General features: G+C 39.1%; 1 protein-coding gene across 1 annotated transcript; it reads left to right on the plus strand.

Moving 5' to 3' along the window:
- The first annotated feature begins 17,239 nt into the window (after positions 1–17,239).
- On the plus strand, positions 17,240–19,731 carry LOC124284782 (zinc finger protein 383-like). Its single transcript, XM_046720894.1, is given in 3 exon segments — positions 17,240–17,775; positions 18,088–18,397; positions 18,399–19,731. Coding segments are annotated over 3 exon segments (786 nt in total). The 5' UTR covers positions 17,240–17,676; the 3' UTR covers positions 18,776–19,731.
- Positions 19,732–25,597: the final 5,866 nt, after the last annotated feature.

Consider the following 25,597-nt stretch of genomic DNA (forward strand, 5'->3'; position numbering starts at 1 on the left):
GAATATGCCGGGTATTCCATGTGCTGAACATTGTTCTGTCTAAGGAAGTCCGTCACGACAGGGGCACAGTGTGGTAGGGCATTGTCATTTTGGAATATGGATCCAACGCCGATACGTTGTAAACGTGGCAAAACAAGGGGTCTGATAATCTCCCGTAGATAGCGATTTCCGGTCAGGTTACCATTAATGACACAGAGAGGTGTCCTTTGATGAAAGGAAAACGCACCCCAAACCATGATACACCCGCCACCCAATGGCAAACGTTGGTTGACGTTAACGTCAGCAAACCTCTCTCCTGGACGCCGATACACACAAGTCCTACCATCATTGAACTGTAGAGTAAACCTAGACTCGTCGGAGAAAAGAACTGATGCCCACTGAGCACATTGCCAACGAACATGGCGTCTACAAGAGTCACGTCTTGCCATCCGTCTCGCTGAATGCGTGGTGGTCGTACTGCTGGTCGCCGTGCCCGAAGATTGTTCCTCCTCAGTCGGTTCCTGACAGTCTGATCAGATACCAGGGTACCTGTGGCAGCTCTCAGTTGGTCACGCAGTTGATGGAGGCCTGCCAGAACGTGGTCGATTATTCAGCGTTGCAGTGACACGAAACCGTTGCCATAACCTTCCTATGACACTCTGACTCACATCTAGTCTCTGAGCCACACTGCGTTGAGGTTCACCATCTGGAAGCCAAGCTAGAGCTCTTCCTCTGTCTGTTATGCTCAGTTGACGTCTTGTCATTGTTGAATTTCAAGTGACAATAGCAATGCGACAATTACAAGTTTTATAGGGAAAATAAGCATGCACAGCACTAATCCCACGAAGAACATGTGCAAATGCTGTTCATGATGAAGCATCATCTTCCATAAGCACAGTGGTGGCGCTTCTGTGAAGCACTCGATGTTTCAATTTGTTCATTTTTAACACCCTACCACATGATGGCTATTGGCACCACGGTTATCTGCAGCCTTTATCCATGTCCTGCAATGGTTTTGAATAAACTACCATACACGGAATGTAACATTTCATTCATGTATAATGCAACCAGCCTCATCAATAACATTACATTATGACATCGCATGACTCTTAACTTGTTTTGAGTAGTATATATATATATATAAAAAACACAACCAAAAAACACACTTCCAGTATTATCGTATCAGGTCCATAGGTTTGAGATGGTTGGTCTGGACACGCCGAAGTGCCTTGCCACCTCATGCTGAGATGCCCATCCTTGTAAACGGCCGATGGCGTTGTGTCGTTGAGCTTCTATCGGTCTTGGCATTCTGTTGTGGCTTAAAGCAATTCATGTGTCTTCTTAAAAACTACAGTCATAGGCTTCAGCTCTGGCTAATACACAATCTCTTGATGCACTTTGCATTCCATGTTGGTTGAGTTTTAGCGATTCACTTCAAACGTAGGTGTAACGTTACGTTTTCCTAAAATTCAAATTGTTCCTATGTCAAGTTTCTTTTTTTTTGGAAGAGTATACTTACTCCTTCATCAGGTGAAGAACATACATACTCCTTCATCAGGTGAAGAATATACGTAGTCCTTCGTCAGGTGTAGAATATACATCTTCCTTCACCAGGAGAAAGATATATTAGCACCTTCATTATTTGAATAGTACACTCATGGCTTCATTAGGTGAACAATATTTGTATTTTCACCTTCATAGAATAATGAATATACTTTCTCCTTCACCAGGTGAAGAATATATATAATTAAATCTTCGCTGGGTGATGAATATATATACTTACTCCGTCATCAGTTGAAGAATATGTTTACTCCTTTATCAGTTGATGAATATACTTACTCCTTCCTCAGGTGTAGAATATACCGACTCATTCATCGGGTGAAGCTTATTCCTTCATCAGGTGGATAATATACCTACATTCTTATGAGCTGAAAAATGTACTCATCGGGTGAAGAATATATATGATTACATTTTCATTGAATGATGGATATACTAGTACTTTCTCCTTCATCAGTTGAAGAATAATGTTAATCCTTTATCAAGTGATGAATATATTTATTCCTTTATCGGGTGAAGAATATACTTACTCTTTCATCAGCTGAAGAGTATACCTACTCCTTCATGATGAAAACAATATACTTATTCCTTCATCAGTAGCAAAACAAATATCTTGGAAAGAAATGCATTCTGGAGTCACAATTTTTCATTAACTCATCTTTATCTTTTAATCTGACATATTTTGATATAAACATATTTTATTCATGAAATATCAACATGACATGAGTATGGACTGTCACAACAAGCCAACGACTTATGTGAGTGCCGCTCCATAAAATATAATACAATACAATCAATAATTAATATCAAACAAACTACAGATGCAAATTTTTCCACAAACCCTTGTTTGGTGGTAAACCTACACGTTATTTGTCATCATTCACTTGATAGTCAGTTAATGAATTTATAACAGGTACAATTAGTGATAACACCACTCAGATTACCTGACAAAGGTTCCCATGTGGCATTTCTTGTGTCTGGAGTAAATACTCATCATTATAAATTGAGGTCTGATGTGGCAAATGTATTACATGTTATGTAATATGCGCATGGAAGTGCAGTAAGAGGAATTACCAGCTGAGTTACAAAACAAACATCGATCAAAGGATTAACCGATAACACGCTGATTGATTAATTGCTTTCATCCTGCACAGCGGATTTATCTAAAGGTAGTGTTTATGTATGTAGATTTACTAATATATACCGAATACACCCTGTCGTAAAGTCTCTTTGTAAAAATAAAGTGCTTCCTTCAAAGGATTAACCGCCAATACATTGTTTGATTGCTCATTATTGGCTAACTAACTATTGGGTTTATGGACACGAAGTGGGTTTATGGACAGAAGTCGACCTTCAAAGGATTAACCGCCAATACATTGTTTTTGCGCTATGGACACTATTGGGTTTATGGACACGAAGTCGACCCGCAGTAAACTTTGATGTTGAAGGCGTTGCTAGAGTCACGCTAATCCGCTAGTAGGTGTTGTTTTAAGATTTTCCATAACCGGAGCATCGTGTAAGGCGTGAACATAGTTCACTCAAAATGTCATCAATGTTATCATACATATGAGAGTGAATTCACAATGATGAACATATTTAAGGAAGGAACACGCGGTAGATTGCATTCAATTTCGACATGGCAAATACACAGTTACATCTCGTGGTGGAAGATACCTGTGTGTTGGTGGATTTATGAGTGAAGCGAAATTGGATATCCTGGAAGTGCACAGAAAAGAGGTGTAATTTCACTGCGTCAACTGTCAATGACATTGTGACGATGGTGAAAGGTGACCATGCTCATCCCTGTGTCCAAGTAGACATAAAGGTAAGCATCTTGTCAATGCCTGATTTCAATCTGTTACTAAGGAAAATATAAAAGTAAAATAGATATATCAAATCTGAATAATGTACGTGACCATGTTTTGCATATCGTTTAATAGATTTTGTTAACAATTCTAACAATTTATATATAGCAGTAGATTGGTGTAACGTGGTCTGTGTAAAAGAATGTGTAAAAAGAAATAATAAATCTACTTTTACTATCTTTCAAATGAACCAGTTTGCAAATGGTGCATCTCACCTACTTCATGTTGGATGATTTTGTATACGAAATAAAATGGACGAATTATAGTACTTTTCTCCTGTTGCCTGTGTTCTCAACCGCATAATCTGGATTATCGCCTTGCGAAAACACTGGATTATTTCTTTGTCTTTTCTAAGGGATGGCCTAAAAGTCGGGCCAATCTATTATTGGCTAATAAACCCATTAACGAAAACCATGCCTACAATTAATCAATGCAACATACACTCATGATAATAATGATCAATCGGAAGCCACAATCGCGTACCATAATAACTTTATTACGAGTAAATCGGCTAAAACTCAAGAAGACGAGAAACCTGTGAACTGGCTGACCGAGGTTATTTCTAAAAGTGGAATCGTTAAACGAAACGGGATTTAAAACGTATAAATACTTCAACCAATTCCGATACACATTTCCGTCGGCCCGAAAATGTTTTAACATCTATATCCAATCACATACCACCCCATAAATTCACTATTCATCGTATTTAAAGCATGACCACATTTAAATGATACGATCTCATCTCCACACTCTCAACATTATCTCGGTCACAATTTTCCGCCCGGGTTGGCTCGAGCCGTCAAAAGCAACTTAAACGTAACACACGTATCTTGAATTGTGTTTAAATTTATAGACTGGTATTATATCTACCTGAATATCACTTTTTTAATGTTATCAAATGCAACATGTAAAGAAAACTGCTCCGTTAAAGTGAAGCCCTTGTCTCTCCCCAAACACAACATAGCCTCAATCAAAAGTGTTTAGTCTCTGTTCAGCCCGACTTGGCCCGTGCTGTCAAAAACAACTTAAACCTCACACATGTATCTTGAAATGTGTTTATATCCATAGATTAGTATTATATCTACCTAAAAACGTCTTTATAGAGTCTCAAAGCGTAGTATTTGAAGCAAACACCTTGCTCAAAGTGAAGCCCTATTTTCTATACATTCTCAACAAAGACACAGTATCACAAGCTTTCGGTCCGGCTTGGCCCGGGCTCTCAAACGCACCTTATACCTCACAGATGTATCTTGAAATGTGTTTAAATCCATAGATTGGTATTATATCTACCTAAATATCACTTTTTAATGTTTTCAAATGCTACATGTAAAGATAACTGGTTCGTTAAAGTTAGCCCTTTTCTCTCTCCATTCTCAACATAGCCTCAATCAAAAGTATTTGGTCTCTGTTCAGCCCGACTTGGCCCGTGCTGTCAAAAACAACTTAAACCATCACACATGTATCCTGATGTGTGTTTAAATCCATAGATTAGTGTTATATCTACCTACATATCACTTTACAGAGTCTCAAAGCGTAGTATTTGAAGCAAACACCTTGCTCAAAGTGAAGCCCTATTTTCTATACATTCTCAACAAAGACACAGTATCACAAGCCTTCGGTCCGGCTTGGCCCGGGCGCTCAAACGCACCTTATACCTCACGCATGTATCCTGATTTGTGTTTAAATCCATAGATTAGTATTATATCTACCTAAATATCATTAGCATTTGGAGTAAGCTAGGCGAGACACTGTGGATTTAATGAAAACATACTTCTCCCACTGCTCTCTCTAATACTTCTATTGTCTGTATGCGTGTTCAGGAAAACAGGATTATCTGAAACGCTTGAAGTTTACAACATCCGGAAACGGCATCTCCGAGTAACCTTTGGCAAAGTTCTCACAGTGAAAACAATGTTCTCCCGAGCCAGAGCTGGGCAACACAGTGTCATTGCCGTGGATGTGTTTTCATACTTCGTATGTTCAAATTATATAACCATAACATCTCATACGGCAAGTCATTTTAGCTTATACCTTCTGATATTTATTAAATTACTGATATGTTCAAATCATGTCATGAATAGCTTCAGCCGGCTATCTATATCTGTACTAGACTGAAGTGATGTTTATACTGTGGAAACTGTACGGAGAACATCCTGTATTCTGAACCACTAAAAAAACCCACCTCTTTCAAGCATTTCATGTCATATAATTGGGTATAATATCTTCTGATTTTTATTAAGTTAATTTTATGTGTAAATCATATCACGAATAGCTTCAGCCTGCCATCTGTATCGGTACTAGTATTCATTAATGTTTATACTCTGGAACATGTACGGAGAACATCCCATACGCAGCATAACACGAGTGGAAGCATAAATAATTATATATATATAGAACAAATGTCTCATTTTTAGCATTCCTAATTTAGTCAGTGATTACATGCCCATCTGTGATAAACGTTATGAAGAAACGGTGGAGTAATCAATAACACTGAAGGCCCCTGAACGGTAATTAAGGGCAACAATGGAGTATGTTAATTGAATCACAACACCTAGATGATTGCAATTAGACAAGGGGCAATTAAGCAAGCTGGATACAGGTGTAATTAACAGGTGTATTAATTTCATTAGCCCACACAGAGCCAGATTGAACACTGGGCTTCACTTTAAGCAACGTGTTAGATTCAAATACATGTACAAAGCTTTGAGCCTCAATAAAGAGGTATTGAGGCAGATATAATACCAATCTATGGATTTAAACACATTTCAAGATACATCTGTGAGGTTTAAGGTGCGTTGAGCGCCCGGGCCAAGCCGGACCAAAAGCTTGTGATACTGTGTCTTTGTTGAGAATGTATAGAAAATAGGGCTTCACTTTGAGCAAGGTGTTTGCTTCAAATACTACGCTTTGAGACTCTATAAAGACGTTTTCAGTTAGATATAATACAAATCTATGGATATAAACACATTTCAAGATGCATGCGTGAGGTTTAAGTTGTTTTTGACAGCACGGGCCAAGTCGGGCTGAACAGAGACTAAACACTTTTGATTGAGGCTATATTGAGAATGGAGAGAGAAAAGGGCTTCACTTTAACGGACCAGTTATCTTTACATGTGGCATTTTGTAACATCACACGGTGATATTTAGGTAGATATAATACTAATCTATGGAATTAAACACGAATCAGTACATATGTGTGTGGTTTAAGTTGTTTTTGAGAGCCCGGGCCAAACCGGGCCGAAAGCATTACTGTTATACTGTGTGGTTGTTGAGAATGTATAGAAAATAGGGCTTTACTTTAAACAACGTGTTTGCTTCAAATGCATCGCTTTGAGACTCTATAAAGACGTACTTAGGTAGATATAACTCTATTCCAGAGATATAGACAGAAATCAGGATACATGTGTGAGGTTTAAGGTGTTTTTGACAGCACGGGCCAAGTCGGGCTTAACAGAGACTAAACACTTTTGATTGAGGCTGTGTTGTGAATGGAGAGAGAAAAGGGCCTCACTTTAACGAACCAGTTATCTTTACATGTGACATTTTGTAACATCACACATTGATATGTAGGTAGATATAATACGAATCTATGGAATTAAACACAAATCAGGACATATGTGTGGGGTTTAAGTTGTTTTTGAGAACCCGGGCCAAGCCGGACCGAAAGCATGACTGTGATACTGTGTAGTCGTTGAGAATGTATAGAAAATAGGGCTTCACTTGAAGAAACGTATTTGCTTCAAATAGAACGCTTTGAGACTCTGTAAAGTGATATGTAGGTACATATATTACTAATCTATGGATATAAACACATTTCAAGATACACGTGTGAGGTTTAGGTTGTTTTTGACAGCACGGGCCAAGTCGGGCCGAACAAAAACTAAACACTTTTGATTTTGTTTTCCGAGGACTTTTTTCCCCTAAATCGTTGGGAATGGAGAGAGAAAGGGGCTTCACTTTTACTTTACTTGATGAATTGGTATTTAGGTACATATAATACCATTTTGTGTTTCATGTGTATTAGTAAATATAAGCATATGCATACGCGCTGGCTATCTGATTTGGACTGGTATTGTTTACAATGAAAACACATAAGAATTTTTGTGTTTGTGAATGCATACTTTGTTTGATCCTTTCTAACATATTACAAAATGTTGTGATTTCAAATATTTCTTTTAATATATATAATCATGTCATATTTGCCCATTGACACTCGCCGATATCCACGTCTCTTTAACATAAACATCCTGTGCTCATTCAGCATGAGACAATTAAAGGTTAATTAGGGAACCCCAATATCTTAATTAAGGAAAGAAAAGCAGTCAAAACACTGTCACTTCCTGCCCAGGACCCCTGGATGTCACACGCTAAGAGAAGTAAGCAACCTTCCCCCATAGACATATCAAGGAAAACACATAACAACAAGACGGTTTCTTTTCTACGGGAATCTCTGTAAGTAGTCATTGTTGTTGTGTGGGTTTTTTCACCATTAACTACACATTTTCAATCAAACTATGCATTTGTGAAGGCAGGAAGAGTATCGACCCAAATGTGCAGGTTTCGTTTTAATATTCTGCAATCCATTTTTAGTATTACCCGGTGGCCCGGCCCGGCCCGACTTTTAGGCCATCCCCTTTTCGAATCCCCTGTTAATTGGTATATGGTCAAATGGACAGGACGTCGACCTTTTTTCTTAACTGAACCGTGACATTTCACCCAAGGGTCGACGTCCTGTGCAGACACCAACTATTGTCTAACTTTTTTAAAGAATGGCGGGCATCATGCAATTAGTTGCCAGGTGTGCTATCTTGGGTGACCAATGGGACTATACACCAATGTGGAAAACCTGAAACGATAGATCACTTTTTCGCATATTAGACTGTTACAAGACACATGACATGGAACAGGATACTTTATCAGCTGCAGATGAATGGCATCTCATTCCTTTATGTGGATATTGATGGATACATACCCAGAACAAGGGAATAGCCTGATATTGTTGATATAACTTTAGTCTTTTTTAATTTTAATATTTGCATTTTGTTTTATTTATTTGTTATGGCATGTAACAGAATCTTTTTTTTTGCCGTGAAGTGTAATGAGACAGACAACATACACTAGGTCGCACTTAGGTGTGTGTGTGTGTGTGTGAAATATGATACTCGTTGGCAATCTATAAGATGTGTAGATATCATGAATTCTAGGATATCATCCGGGTACTCACTGGAGAAAAACAATAACAAAAGCAACAACCAGTCGACGGAAATTGCTCTGGATCAGTGCCCCTTTAAAGCGCTCGCTCGTCATGCTGAAGACGCGGGTTCAACTCCACACTTGTGGGGCCAGCTGGAATCCTTTATATCCCATTACTGTGATGCAATGGTATCTCACTGACCAGTGCGAGTGTTAAGCAAGTTGCATTAAGTGGGGCCAGCTGGGATCCTGATATTCTTCCCTGGATACTAGACAGTTGGTATTGGTGACAAAGACCAGTTGCAATTTGATTCTAAAATGTATGGGGAATTCAGTGATGCATCGAAGCTGAATATGAAATATACGTGATGTAATAGGCGTCTCAACACCGGCCTTTGCAAAACGTGATTTTGTAAACACTATCCAATATGGCGGAAAGCGCACTTCGGCGTTCGTGTAAATGTATTTTCGAAAACATCCCAACCGATTCTATGTTCATCGGCAACGTTTCAGAATTATCATAAGTGATTTCATGAAAAACTAATATCAGTGATCATTAATATGTTATATTTGAAATACAATACTCCCAGTAATTATCCGATTTTCACATTTCAAAACATGCAGCAAATAACGCTGTGAATCGCGATTTCGTATTTTGTCAAAAATGGCGACATTTTCTTCAGAACTTTAGCTTTCTCTAAAATAATAGTGGATGGTATCAAGAAACAGGAAATTTCCCACAGAATGCGAAACTGTGAAGTGTATTTGTGTGCGTTGGGGATATTTTTATTTTTATTGGACTTCAAAGTGAGGGTTGAAGAGGAAGGACATACGTGTCTCTGTGGCACCCAGGAATCATTTTTGATAACAGGAGGGCGGTTTCATGATAATTCCGTCTATCTTATCTATAACACTGTGATTCATTCATTATTGTCAGATTTAGTCAGTGTACACATAATAAACGTTAGCCTTTTTATTGTGATTTTTTACTTGTTATCCAGTCTGTTGAAGTTTAAAAAGGGGCCTACTTTTTCTCGCGATGGTGTTCAAAGAGTGATATTATTAGCCTTTTGATCTGGAGGAGCTTTGAACTGGTTTACATAATGAATTTCTTTCACGAAAAAAGCGTAAAATGAGTTGAATTAGAATAATGTTAAATGTACTGTGTTTGGCGAATTGGGGGCGTATACCGGTGGTTATATAGCCGCAAATTTAACTTTTTATCGGCGATATAACCAACGGTATACGTCCCCAGTTCGTCAAACACAGTACAGTTATCCCCTAAAGATAAATTCCTAATTACCAAAAATAACAATATAAAGACAAGGAATTAATACAGGTTACATTCGTAACAGTACTAATGCTGAAGGGGTCCTTGTCGGCACAGGTACTACATTATGTACCCCAGGTCCGTTTTTGTATACAGAAATGTACTCTAAACAAAGTCAAAATACAGAAAAGTACCGGGTACCCCTAACGGCGGACGAGTCCATATTCCGACATCCAAAACCGAAACCGTATGTAGTTGTTCCCGTTCAACTGATTCCGAGTGGTATTCATGTGCATCGCGAAATATTCGTTACTGCGTATTCTCATTACTTACATAACGCAATCAAATGTATCTAATACAACAGCATGACAGTTCCGGTCAAGAATACGACACAATGGGAATGCAATCGTCCTAGGGTATGTTTCAGTATTCCGATTTTGGCTAGGGTACTTTTCTGTATACAGTACCCATGTAGTACCCATACCGACAACGACCCCTTCAGCAATACGAATACATGAAATATATATGCTAACTTTTTAAATCTATATTGTGTCATAATATTGATTTGGTGACAAGTGATTTTTGAACCATGTTTTGAGGCAAAGTGCAGTCACAGTGAAAACAGACTGGCCCCCGGTCTCTGTTGAGGTGTCAGCCTACGCTCTCCTACCCAGAGTTCCATGCGGCCACCAATGATTGTACCTCTGCCACAGACCAGAAAGATGTGACGATTCGTCACATCTTACACAGTCCATTCAATATAATCTATAATATCATCTTAACTCTTTTATGTTTGGTGAGTCTGCACATGTAATCAAATATCATTGTTAGAATGGCATTGTTTCACTGAGAAAATATCCTAAAAGGTGTAACACTATTTTGATTTGCGTAGCGATCCTTTGTTTACATGTATTTGACGGCTCCACGTGCATCGAAGCCGACGGAGAGCAATCGATGCAACCCCACTCAGTCTCTGATATATAAATATGTCGTTTAAACATATTTTATTCTACTCAAGAAGAAAGAAAAGGATTGGCAAACAAGCCTAAATGGCTTATATTAATGCCGCTCCATAATACATGTGAAGGTTCACATTTGTGCCATAATGTTGTACATATTTATAGTGGCTATAACAAGTTATCTCTGAATAATAACAATCATGGATATCAACAATTTATCTTGGTTTTGTTTCGTGGCCAGTTGATACAAATAAAAAAGAAGAGAAGCTACAAAACTTTATGAATCAAAACGTTTTGATGTAATAATCAATTGATGGACTGACCGTAGAATATCCATATTCGTCTGATGAGATACTGAGTTATTGCCATTTAGCACATCCCGCAGGGAGAAACCTTTCCCATAGAAATACGATTCGTATCGAATGGTATTATATTTAGGACACATGAAAAAATAGTGGAATACATCTTCATAATCTTGTGAGCAGGAACAAGAAGCATTATCAGAAATGAAACGATTATACTTATCAGACAAGTTTGAACCATGTTTTTCAATGACCTGTATGGTTGTCTTTGTAACAAAATGCCAGGATAACATCGCCTTGATCGGGACAAAAAATATATAAATACACAATTTATATTTGTGTTTCCTACTGGATATGGAAAGACGTTGTGGTGGGAAATTCTGTCATATCATTCTAGACCTCTTTCAGATATATGATGTTTACAATAACCATATTCATGGCCATTCAGTTATGTGCATTATGTATACGAGTGTGTGACAAAAGGGAGTCGACATGTGTGAACACATATAACGCTGTTGAATTGTTGGTACACGTGCATTGCACCAGACACCTACCTACCATACTGGATAAGGTCCCACACCCTAAACGCCTCAGGTAAGAATGCATCCTACCAATTGCCCTTTATTCGCAGCTTCGGTTAATTTATTGTATTTTTAAGGATTATTTTGAGGGGTTTAGGGTTAATATTGTAGGTAGGTGTCGGGTGCAATGAATGTGAACCGACTCTCAAAATAATCCTAAAAAATAACATAAAATGACTGAAACTGGGGTTTAGGGTCAGCTAGGGACTTATCCAATATGGTAGGTAGGTGTCCGGTGTAATGTATATGTACCATCCGTCAAAATAATCTTAAAAATAACATAAACTGACTGAAGCATTATCAGAAATGAAACGATTATACTTATCACTGTTTAAGTCACTGCATCCCAATCTAAGGCGGCAGTGTATTATTTGACAAAATAAAACATTATGCAGACTGCGCCGAATCGCAGTCTTTTCCTATTTACGAATATGCTCGTTTGTTTACAAATAAGAGAAAAGTCCGGTCACGTGATATGCAAAATTAGCCTATCGCAGTGATATTATGCAGTCATCACTGCGCCGGAGTGTTGTCAGCCTATACCCCTGGGTATTCTGCGCTGGCGCTACACTGATTTCGCTAACTATTAGGGAGCCGCCAAGGTACCAGGTCGCTGAAGAGAGAGGCAGGAAACTATTCTCTTCTAAAAATAGCTACAGCCTCGCTCGCAATGGAAACACTGGTAGTTGTACATTGTATACTATAGTTTCACCCCGAAGCCGAGAGGTCGTACATCGCTGCATTGTGGTGGCACTTGAACGTAAGTAAATGCAACCGATTACAAATGGAATGCCTTCGAAGGTAGAGCATTCAGTAACATCTACTCTATGAAGTGTCTCCTTTGTTGGTGATCGTTATGTCCATGTTACCGTTCGCTATCTCCACCTGTCCACTGTCGACAATGCTTATTCGCAATAATTCGGGTCGAATTAGCTGCTTCCTCCTGACAACGTCGTTGTATCAGCCATATATTTACTAAATATAAGAAGAAGAAAAGAACTATTGACACAGGCGTTTATTCATCGCGACAACAACGCCGATTGTTACATTCAGTGACGGAAAGCGTCATTTTTCACTGTTTCGACGGACGGAAGTCAGTACAAAGGCGAAATGTAAACAGAGATACAGCGGGTAAGGGTATTCCGGATCACGGGTATTCCGGACCACTTCCACGTACATTAACACCTGGAAACCGTAAACCTCAATGGATTTATACACTCAAATGATATGTTATTTTAAAGCCGTGTCGGCAGTGTTCTTCAAAATGATTTTAATTTTCGAAACTGCAATTGATATATTTCTGTGTCATGGGCCCAGTGTACTCATCCTGCATGCTGTCATTGGGTCCACCTCAAGCTGTGCACCTCCGTATGTGTGTAGTGAGATCTTCTGATGAGTTTTGGTGCCCTTTGTCAGCTTAACCGGAGGAGAGTGAAACATGCCTGGACATGTGATGTAACTAGCGAAGTCTTATCATGATTAACTTTGACATGAAATTATAACGACCATAGTTTCTAATATTATTATTGGAACTATTACAAATATTCTTTTGGACTGGATGTTTATTAACTTTATATTATAAAAATATCAGCATAGCACTAATACTGCGATTACATTCGTGTTTTCACGGAGAACCAATGAAGTGAACGAAAACTGATGACGCCACTTCAAGATTCAGGATCTTTGGCGTAGCTTAACGAACTCAGAGCCTGCTGTCGCGGGTGAAACACGAGGTTAATCCGTCAGATATTTGAATATCATAAAGGATATTTTGTTTCACTTGGTCTGAACCGGAAGTTTACTTGCGCGCCCTGTAACGAGGACACCTATCATCGCGTCATCTGTCGTTGGCACGTCAGGAAAAGGTAACTCATTCGGGACTGCCCGTGTGACATAACAACAGAATCAAGTTGCTAAATGTTAACATTCCATTGCATACATGTACATTTCACCTTTATAAAGCAACAAAAATATTATTTACATCTGCCATATTTCTAGAGAAATAAGCAATTTATGGGACCACGTGGTTAAGTCAGTTCCGGATCACCAGAATATAGGGATCATCTCAAAACCTTCAACTGCCGACAAATGTTAATAACTGTTGAAATAAAGTAATTATTTTTACGATGTTACATCGGTTCCTTTTATTTAAAACATATACTTACTTTAGGGTCTGTGGAGGATGTAATTTGCACAAAGTAGATACGTAACATTTGTTAATCTTCATTTCACCTGTTTCGCAATTTGCTGTACATAAGAGTATGCAAGGTAAAGGGTTATCAATACTTGAAAATAACCAACTTCACAACGCTTAGGTGTTGAAAAGATTGTTCTTTCCAACTCATATAATTCTTTTGTTTAATAACTTTATGTATTTTTGTATGATACAAACATAGCTACAGTATACATATACAGTACAGATACAGTATAGCTCAATACAGTCACGTTTGGGTGGAATGTGTTTCTTGCAAGGGATGGATACATTCACACTGCTCAACTCATCCCAATGTTTCAGCTGATGATCATTTCATGTGTCCTTTGTGTGAGAATCGTACTAAACACTAGGTATATCACATTGACACTATATTAGATCCTTTACAAAGAGAAACATTACATAACTTTCACTAATACGTATTTCTAAAAGAAGGGATTGTGCATTGTTTTTTCCGACTAGAAGTAGGCCTTGTATTATTTACAACGCTTGGAGTACATTTTAACTTGACATTCAAACCTATTCCATAAATGTATGTATCGTCATTACATGTTGTCAAAATAAGTTTTGCAAGTAATTTACATCACCCAGAGACTGCATGTTTGAAACGTATGTCACGTTCTCATGACAAGGCATTTAAACAAGACAAGTGTGCCTAAACGCATTAATTTTACATTTCTCTCCTTTGATCTTAGTCAAGCAATATTCCTTTGTATCTAGGTTACTCCTGTGGGGTCTTCATCACAACCATTAAGACAAGACTCTGCTGCAGTACCTGTCCGTCCATTACTGTCTCAATCACTAAGACCGGCAGCATCTTATCATGCACCTTCAAGGCAGCCAATAAGACTTCAAAACTGTGTGATCAAGGGCTATCATAAGTTTAAAATTAGAACCCCGTTAACAGATCCCGTGACTTCTCTTACAGTGGACAGGGAACAGACAAATATTCATGACCTAAATGCATGTCTGGTCTGGATACCCTCAACTGAAACCTTTCCAGTAGATATGCATAATTTGGTTACAGATGTGAAGCGTAATCTTGTACTTAAGGATGTAGCTGGTCTACCCATTGGTCATGTGCTAAGAGGTCTTGCAGGGTCATTCAGGCGAATTCTTGATGTGTGACAGTGTGTTCGCTGAGCAGCTGGAGAACCTGTTCCAAGTTCTCTCCCTTGGCCTGCACCAGCAGAGAAAGGAGGAGGAGTGGTCATGCTTGTCATTACGTGATTAACCACGGCTACAGAGACTGGGCTTTATGACAACTAAAAATGCCCTGTTACTTATGCCAGCGGTGGAATCAATGAGACTGGAATAGACACGAGTTTGTTTCTTTTTAGGACATATGAACATACACACACATAGAGAGTTCAAATATGTTAGTATTAATTTATTATTATTACTCTCAGTAACTCACGATAATAAATAGCTCATATTAACTGAATAAAAGCATTACAGTTTGTGAAAGAAAATGGATTATTTTGTGTTGATAGTTGTAATTTACAAGTTAAAGTCGCATGTCAAAGCCACGTCAAAATATTAAAATAGTACATTAGATACACAACAGATCTGCGTCTAGTGAATTTTACCTAATTCATCAGCCACAAACACTACGACCCCTTAGTATGATTAACTTCTGAATATGACTATCGAAGATACCATTACCTTAAACCACATATGTATAAACCCCAAGAGAATATTTTTAGCCCACGTTGGTAACTGGAATCCTGATACTGGAATATGTGTGTGTGTTGTAATGAGCAGCAAGTGTTAAAACTATCTACCTAGCAGGTGCTGTTATCAACTGCAGTGTTTGTTATTCGTAAATGAGACTCCATTATAAATATTGTTCATGCATCTGTTCAATTAAACACGCGTTACTGTTTGACACAGCCCCTTCTGGCCCCAAACATGCACCAGTAACCAAACACTGCCTCGTTTTGTCACGTGATCCGGAATACCCTGAAATGATTCGCAACTGCCGTAATGGCGCAGCTTTTCTTTTCCCAGTTTTCTATAATAAATCAGGATCGTATCGATTTCATATTTTGATGTGAGTAACATGAAACATTGCTAAGACAGAAATTGCCTTTAGGCGTTTAAGACATCTTTTCGCGTAGGCACATGCAGTCGTTGTTTCGTTAGTGATCCGGAACTACCTTACGCATAGTACGTACTTCGGCGGAGAAAGTTCTCCCAATTCTGAATGACAAATGTATTTTTGCACAATGAGTTCTCCCTTGTCATTCGTTTTTCTTCAGCTAAGCTATCGATAGTATCACCTTCAGTAAATGGAATGACAGTGATATGAAGTAGAATGACAGTGTTTTCTGTAAAGTTATCAGTAATATCACCCTCAGTAAATGGAATGACAGTGATATGAAGTAGAATGACTGTGTTTTCTGTAAAGTTATCAGTAATATCACCCTCAGAAAATGGAATGACAGTGATATAAAGTAGAATGACAGTGTTTTCTGTCATTCTACCTCATATCTTTGTCATTCCATTTACTGAAGGTGATACTACGGATAATTTAACTGAAGAATAACGAATGACAAGGGAGACTTCATTGTGCAAAAATACATTCGTCATTCGCTGTCATTCATCATTCAGATTAAGGATACCCAGCGGAAAATGCATTACACAGGACCCTTTCCGCCATATTCAGTTATTCACAGCTTCAGTCAGTTTATGTTATTTTTTAAGATTATTTTGACGGATGGTACATATACATTACACGGACACCTACCTACCATATTGGATAAGTCCCTAGCTGACCCTAAACCCCAGTTTCAATCATTTTATGTTATTTTTTAGGATTATTTTGAGAGTCGGTTCACATTCATTGCACCCGACACCTACCTACAATATTAACCCTAAACCCCTCAAAATAATCCTTAAAAATACAATAAATTAACCGAAGCTGCTAATAAAGGGCAATTGGTGTTTATTGATAGGGTGTGTCACTCCTGCTATCTGTCATCTAAATGATATAAATATATGGAAAGGCATTAATTTTGTACATGCAATATCATTATGTAAATATATTGATGAAAGGCAGACCTAATTATGCTCACATGAAGAATTATTTCAATGCAGAGTTTTTAAACTGGGTGTGCACATGAAAATATTGAGCAAAACGGAATAATGATCGAATATACTCATTGCTTTAAACCAAATTGTACCCAGTGGTGTATATCACCTGTACGTCGCTTTGCAGGACATCTAATTGTTTTTGGTTTTGATTGGGATGATGTACTCGCCATAGCCCTTAAATATGTAACATAAGTAAAAGTATGGTAAACGTATCAACTGAATATAATCCATTGTGAGGCAACAGAGAGGATAATTATGCATCCCACCGTTGACATTTTCAAAACCGGTTTTTGAAAATCACTCCGCAAAGTTGTTTATAGTGTGTTGTATGTGTGGGAAGACATTTATGCAGTATCAGGTTTGTTACCATGCTACGTGTCATACCATCATATTGTGTATGGTCTCTGCCCTACTTGTTATAAGAGTGTGACAATGTTCCTTATGTTTTCAGTAAACACCATAACATCCACCGTTAATGAAGGAAGTTGAACGCAAGCCACAGAAATCCTTTCTCTGTCATTGAAACAAATAAAATCTTTTAACGGGGTTTGCTGGACAACTTGGAAACAGGTGCTGTTAAGAAATAACCCATTAATGGAACACTGGAATCATGCTGTCCCATGAAAGAATACATGAATGCAACCCTTCAAACAATTGAAACAATGGAAAGACCCGTTACTGGAACCCTGGTTCTGCTGACACACATGGAGATTCACAATGGAATCAAACCTCACCAGTGCCTGGTGTGTGAGAAAACATTTACAGCCCCAAGTAACCTGCAGAAACACATGAGGGTTCACACTGGAATCAAGTCCCATGAATGTGTTGTATGTGGTAAAACATTTACAGAATCAGGTAATCTGCAGAAACACATGAGGATTCACAGTGGAATCAAGTCTTATGAATGTGTTGTATGTGGTAAAACATTTACATTGGAATCAGGTGATCTCACAAGAAAGAACCTTATCAGTGTATGGTGAGTGAATCAAGAATTCACATTTACACTTTCAGATGAACCTTATGAAAGAACACATGAGGATTGGAACCATGGAAACTGGTGATCTGTTGAAACAACACTTTCAGGGAACCGTAAGAAACACATGAGGATTCACACAGGAATCAAGCCTCATGAATGTGTTGAATGTGGGAAAACATTTACAGAATCAAGTCATCTGCAGATACACATGAGGACTCACACAGGAATCAAGCCTTATGAATGTGTTGAATGTGGGAAAGAATTTACACAATCAAGTCATCTGCAGGGACACATGAGGATTCACACACGAATCAAGCCTTATGAATGTCTTGAATGTGGGAAAACATTTACAGAATCAAGTCATCTGCAGAAACACACAAAGATTCACACACGAATCAAGTGTTGAATGTGATTGTGTTGAATCAGGGGGAAATTTACACAAGCACATGAGGGTTCACAGTGGAATCAAACCTTATCAGTGTATGGTGTGTGAGAAAATATTTACACTTTCAGGGAAACTTAAAAGACACATGAGGATTCACACCGGAGTAAAACCTTACGAATGTGTTGAATGTGGGAAAGCATTTACACAATCAAGTCATCTGCAGTCACACATGAGGATTCACACAGGAATAAAGCCTTTTGAATGTGTTGAATGTGGGAAGACATTTGCACAATCAAGTGGTCAAAAGAAACACATTAAGATTCACACACGAATCAAGTCATATGAATGTGTTGAATCTGGGGAAAATTTACACAAGCAGGTGACCTTTAGAAACACATGAGGATTCACAAACTGACAAAAACTCAGTTAAATGTTTTTTTGATGGGCAAAATCTGTCTTGTCAGGAGCTGCTATACACAGCGTTCATGTAGAAAGTCGGATCAAGACAAAGCCTTGTGGCTAACAGCTCTCTTCGTTTCACAGTATGTAATTATCAGATTGCAATCACCACACAGAAATAATGCTGATGACAAATGTTAATCTGGTCGACTAGGAAGAGGCGTCTTAGTGAGTGGACAGACGATTTGTAATTGGCTCCACAGAACCACCAACATGCCCGATGTCCACGTGTGATCCCACGATTGCCGGAGCATCATATTACTGGAAGACATATTTATGATCAAGTCCAGCACTGGACCAGTCGTCGTTGTTTTCGGAGGAATCAAATCTAAATTATAATTAAGACTTCCTTGACAGAATGGGACGTGGAGGGAATGGGTGTTTTCATGCTGTCAAGTGATTAACATATGTAATTTGGCTACAGTACAGTTTGCTGTGCAATATTGTGTATGAAGAGTTAATGGAATTAAGGTTGACGTACAGATAAATTTGTAATATGTTTTCTTCTTCAAATTATTTTGTCATTGAATGCTTTGAAACGTGACTTTGTGATAGAAATAGTGGCGTGACTCCAGAATGTTCATCCTTCCAGAAGTAGTCAAATATATGTGTCCATTCATAATGGTTTTCAATCATGGCAGTAAAAATCCGCGTTACTTCCTATCACTGTATACCTCACATACGTGAAGAAATAGTGTGATGTGTTTTCGTTGTGATGTCAACAGGAACAGACTGGCCGGCCCGTTATATGTCTGTTATACATGTCAAGGTCAAGGTCACTATAACCGAGCTTGAAGCAACAGTGTATGATTTCTTATCAACGTTTTTAAATTCAGAGAGTTATAGGATTCTTTGTATCTGTTAGGTAAAACATTCAATAAATATACTGTTTATTCATACTTTTCACTCTCAAAGAAAAGAGACATGATAATGGAAGAACCAGATTATTCCAACACAAATGTTGATATGAAAACTGTACACGTTTGAGACTGTGATACTGCAAACATTTGCTCATCCCAAAATAGAATAAATGTACCATTCAAAGGTATCTTTGCGATACTTTCTGAATGTCTCGCACAAATGGTAGTTACTCACGTTTCTACTGAGGACACATACCACCTGACAGTGTCGACATTGGATGCCTATTTGCATTACAGTCCAAGCTGTAGAATGACACATTGACCAAAACCCACGATCCCCTACACAGGTCTGGTCAATTTCTGTAATATGTGGAGCAAGACCTTTCAAGGAATATTCTTACTCCTTCATCAGATGAAGAATATACTTCCTCTTTCATTCGATGAAGAAAACACTTTTTCCATCAGGTGCAGAATATAGACATTCCATCAGGGGCAGAATATACATACCCCTTTACCAGGTGGACAATATACATACTACATCAGCAGGTGAAGAATATCGATACTCCATCAGATAACGAATATACACACACCTTCATCGGGCAACGTTTATGCTTACTCCTTCATCAGATGAAGAAGATAATACACGCTCATGAGGTGGAAAAACATACAAGCTCCCGAATCGGGCAAAAAATATATCAACACCTTCCTTAAGTGAAGAGTACACTTACTGCTTTCACCCTCATGAGCTGAAGAGTATACTTACACCTTCACCAAGTGAAGAATATACTTCTTCCTTTATCAGAAGAAAAATATATATAATTACACCTTTGGTAAAGAATATACTAACTCCTTCATCAGGTGCAGAATATACTTACTCCTTCATCGGGTGAAGAATTTAGCAATCCCTTCATCAGATGTAGAATGTACTTCCTCCTTCACAGGGTGAAGAATATAGCAATCCCTTCACCGGATGTAGAATAAACTTCCTCCTTACTCTAGAGAAGAATATGCCTACTCAATCGGGTGAAGCATATACCAACTCCTTCAGCAGGTGAAGAGTATACCTACTCCTTCTTCAGAAGGATATTCTTACACCTTCATTACGTGAACAGCTGTCCTCTAACTGCTTCATCAGGTGAAGAATATAATTACACCTTTACCAGGTGAAGAATACATACAATTACACATTCATTGGGTGATGAATATACTTACTCCTTCATCAAGTGAAGAATATGCTTACCCCTTCATCGGGTGAAGAGTGTATACTTCTTCATTAATAAGAAATTCTCTGAAACGTTGTGTTCCGTAGATATACCCCTTAATGTGTATCACTGGGAAAATATATACAAAGACTCAATGAGAGATAGCTGTACAAACTATAAACAGATGCAGTTTGACTGCCTACATCTACAGCTACTTTTTGCTTTAAATCAAACGTAACTTCTTTTGTATGGTTTATGATTATTGTTTTACATTTCTTGAGCTTGATATTTTGTTAACGTTGTTTATGTTCAACTTCGTGCGTAGGTTTGTCAGATTATTGTTCAATGTTATTGTTGTTATTGTAGGATATTTATATAGCGCACATATCCAGGCAACTAGTGCATGCTCAAAGCGCTGGTATTTCTTCCCTCGATGATTGGATGTCAGTCTCAACGGCACATTGTATTATCAATCTCAACTCCCTGGGGAGATACAACTCTTGCAGCCACTAGGCGCACATATATATAGCACATGTAATGAAAGGTTTCTCAGAAGTAATAGAAGTAAAAGTGTCATCATAATGTCATGCCAAGAGCAAAAGTTGTGCGTTTCATGTAATCCGACACCTTATAAATCGGTTTGCTACGTTTGCTCTCTTTTAAAAAAAATTAAACACATTTCTAATTAAACGTTTAGCATCATCTGAATAAGCGTTCATGATGACAGCTAGAAGTCGTCAATGTGAATGATCCAAACGGTCTATCACTGTGCAGTGCACAGGTAACTATCATGAACTATTTACCTTCATGACCCAACACTGCCGCTGTAACAGGTCATTGGCTCCCTCCCTCTGCAAGCAGTCTGCGTTCTGCTGTTTATTTTGTTGACAGTTACATAGACAGATTCTTTCATACAAATGCATAAAATCGGTGATTTACATTGTGATTAGGTTGTCTGACAAAACATCCACTTGCACAGTTTGAGATCGATTGGATAATTAGATGAAGATATATTTACAAAAAACCGGGTCCACATTCATTTTATGCCAAACTATAGAGCTATATGTGGCGTTGTGGGAGCATCAAAGGCATGCTCAATTGGGTTGAGGTCTGGCGAACACTCCACTCCAACCGCTCTACACCCTGCTGCCTAAGGAATTCCGTGACAATCCTGGCCCTATGAGGCCTAGCGTTCTTGCAGTAAAGAGGATCGACCTCAATAACCATGCGTAGCTTGCCGTAATGATACTGCTATTGAAGCCAGAATCTCGTCCCGATAACTCTGTCCTGTAAGATTACCGTCGACCATGTGCAGTGGAGTACGTCCAGTAGGCGTTATCCCTGCCCAAACTATGACCGACCCCCCGCCAAAGCGGTTATGCGTGGCCACAGTTGCATCTATGATTCGCTGTCCATTTCGACGATAAATACTCTGCCGACCATCATAGAAGGACAAATTGAATCTGCTTTCATATGTGAAGAGGTCACGAGACCAGTGACGTTAATTAGTTGTGTAAGTGGTGGACGAACTGCAGGTTACATTGTTAACACTGAAGTGCTCTGTCTGAAGATCTGCTGCGTTAAGGAATCTGTTATGTAACGCAGTGTTAATCAGTGCCTATCATCTCGGACTGTTGCGACTCTAGGGCGACCTGGTCAACGTGCAGGGACCCATTGGCTTGAAATCTCTGCCACAGTCTATCAAGAGCACACTGACTCACATTAAAGCGGACAGCAACCTGCCGCTCCGTTTGACCAGATTCCAAAAGGCCTATAGTCTCACCCCTTTCAGCAAGTCTCATTTTTAGCTGCGATTTCAAACAGGTACCTGATCAGTGAACGACAGTGAAAAAGCATGAATGCATGTGTATTGTCCTAAAATTTCCATGGATGGAGCGACTTGCACGTGCAAATCACTGACATTAAGTGGCAGATGGATTTCCATCTTGACTATTTGAATAAAAAAATGTGCCATTTGTAACAGAATGTATCGAACGTTAAAGAATGACATTTCAACGGCTCCATGTGTTTTACCACACTGTTAAGAAAGTTTGTAAAGCGTTCAGTTGTACATATTTCAAACATTTGACCCTTCATTAATGACGCCGAGTATATACTGAATTATGTTATAACACCAAATGTCCAACCTAAGTTTGACAACCTACTCCAAGCTAAGACAGTTTGGTTGTCCTGTGTGTAACGCCGCTCCCAGCAATTTTCCAAATAAAAGATGACAGTCTGTAGATAATTGATCCTGGACCAGACACGCCAGTCACTAGCATCGATCTATGCAACTGGGATACGATTATATGCATTAACCACGTCAGCGAGCATCCGATCCCGTTAATCGCTTGTTACCACAAGCATGGGTTTCTGAAGATCAGGTTATAACAACATCTTCACGGATCGTGTTTTCGATCACCAAAAGAGGGTGATCATAATATAAAAACCCAACATTTCAAAGTAAATTGTTTTGTCACGCAATTCAATATTAAAACAAAGTTACACTACTGACTGACTGACTGAGTTTGGTTTTACGCCGCTTTTAGCAATATTCCAGCAATATCACGGCGGGGGACACCAGAAATGGGGAACACCAGAAATGGGCTTCACTCATTGTACCCATGTGGGGATTCGAACCCGGGTGTTCGGCGCGACGAGCCAACGCTTTAACCACAAGACTACCCCACCGCCCCAAAGTTATACTGAGATTAGTCTATGTTTTGTTGTGTGTTTTGGCATTTTTTACGCTCAAACAGAGAACATCGTGGTTAGATATCCTCAGTTTCAACAACCGTTCCGGACCGGTGGCGTAGCCTAGTGGTTAAAACGTTCGCTCGTCGTGCCGAGGACCCGGGTTCGATTCCTTACATGGGTACAATGTGTGAAGCCCGTTTCTGGTGTTATCTATGGTGATATTGCTGAAATATTTCTAAAATGGTGACATGCATTTCATCATTACGATGATTTGCTAATAACAAACCCCGGCGAAAATTGATGAATTGATTTTATACATAAGGTGAGACATAATGTTGCGTAAAGACTTGAGACCTGAGGTTAGGTGGCTGATTGGGTTCCAATTAGTGTATTGAATGTCTTCAACTTGAACGGGCCAATATTGGATCAGTGATTGAAAGACTGAATTTATATGTACTCGATAAAAATAAATTCCTAATAACCAAATATAACAATATAAAGACACGTATAAATACAGGATATATTCATAACAATAATAATAAATATAATATATATGTTAACTTTTTAAATCTATATTGTGCGTGGTTAACATCATATTATTGATTTGGTGATAAGTGATCTCTGAACCATATATTTTGAGGGTCACGGTGAAAACAGACTGGCCCCGGGCCTCTGTTGAGGTGTTAGCCTGGTTCCCTGGGTATTCTGCGCTGATGCTACACTGCCTTCGCTAACTATTAGGGAGCCGCCAAGGTACCAGGTCGTTGAGGAGAGAAGCAGGAAACCAGTCTCTTCTAAAAATAGCTACAGCCGCGCTCGCAACGGAAATCTATATATATTTGAGTTTCAACCCAAAGCCGAGAGGTCATACATAGCGGTGGCACTCGAACGTAAGTAAATGCAACAGCTTGCAATTCGTAGGTAGAGCATCCAATAACATCTACTCGTTCACTGTCTTTTCTAAATTTACGGACAAGGGTCAAAAGTTTTTCCCACCATGGCCGCCGTAAGATAACGAGTTATCAGGTTATGAGGGGGCGTATATTTTCAGGAGTTTGGGACACCTGCACTTTACGGGTCCCTGCCTTGGGAAGTAGACAGACAGCTTTGCGCTTGCAGGCGCCGAAGGCACATGTTTATACTGCCTCGGCAGTAAGCCACGCGCGCAGCGGAGGGTAGCCTAATGGTTACAGCGTCCGCTCATCACGCTGTAGACCCGGGTTCGATTCCCCACATAATTACATCTTGTGAAGCCATTTCTGGTGCCCCCGCCGTGATATTGCTAAAAGCGGCCTAAAACCATACTCACTCACTCATTATGTGTATAAGAGAAGCATGCGAGAGCGGGCTGATCTTCGTTTGGAGACATTTTAGACGAAATTAGAAGTCATTTTCGTGGCAAAAGTTTATTTTAAAACTTCATCTGATAGTTTAAACACGAATTTTAGTAATGTCCCAAAACATCAACCCAGTCGTTAGTAATCAAGGGGAAATCCTGATGATGTTCCTTTTCTTTGATTGGTCAATTCTGGACGCACGTGTCGAATGTTCCAAATAAGGTAGTGGGTTACTACGACTGCCACAACTTTTTCTCGCACGGTTGGTGAGTTGTATTTTTGCTTGTCGCTTGATTTCAGTCTTGTGTATTTGACCTGCTTAGCTATGGCTGTAAGGAGAATGAGGATGATTTGTTTGAGTTGTGTAGAGGTGAGGGAAAGCTGATGGATTTGTTGGCAGTCTAAGTGAACTTAGGCTCAGTATTATTTGTTACACTGCTATACTGAGTGTAACAAAACCTAGTAGAAGGTCTGCGTCAGCTAACCTTTTGGACTGACCAATCAGAGCCAAGTGATTCGAGCGAGAGAGGATGGTGTAGTGAGAGAAGCAGAGTGGGTGGAGTGAGTGGAGTCGTGTCGGTGGAGTGAATCAAGCGAGGGAAGGCGGTGTAGTGAGTAGAGTGGAGTATATGGAGAGACAGGAGTTGAGTGAGTGAGTCGAGCGAGG

The sequence above is a fragment of the Haliotis rubra genome, unplaced genomic scaffold (assembly GCF_003918875.1).
Source record: "Haliotis rubra isolate DU_JTF1 unplaced genomic scaffold, ASM391887v1 Scf344, whole genome shotgun sequence".
Taxonomy (NCBI): Eukaryota; Metazoa; Mollusca; class Gastropoda; order Lepetellida; family Haliotidae; genus Haliotis; species Haliotis rubra.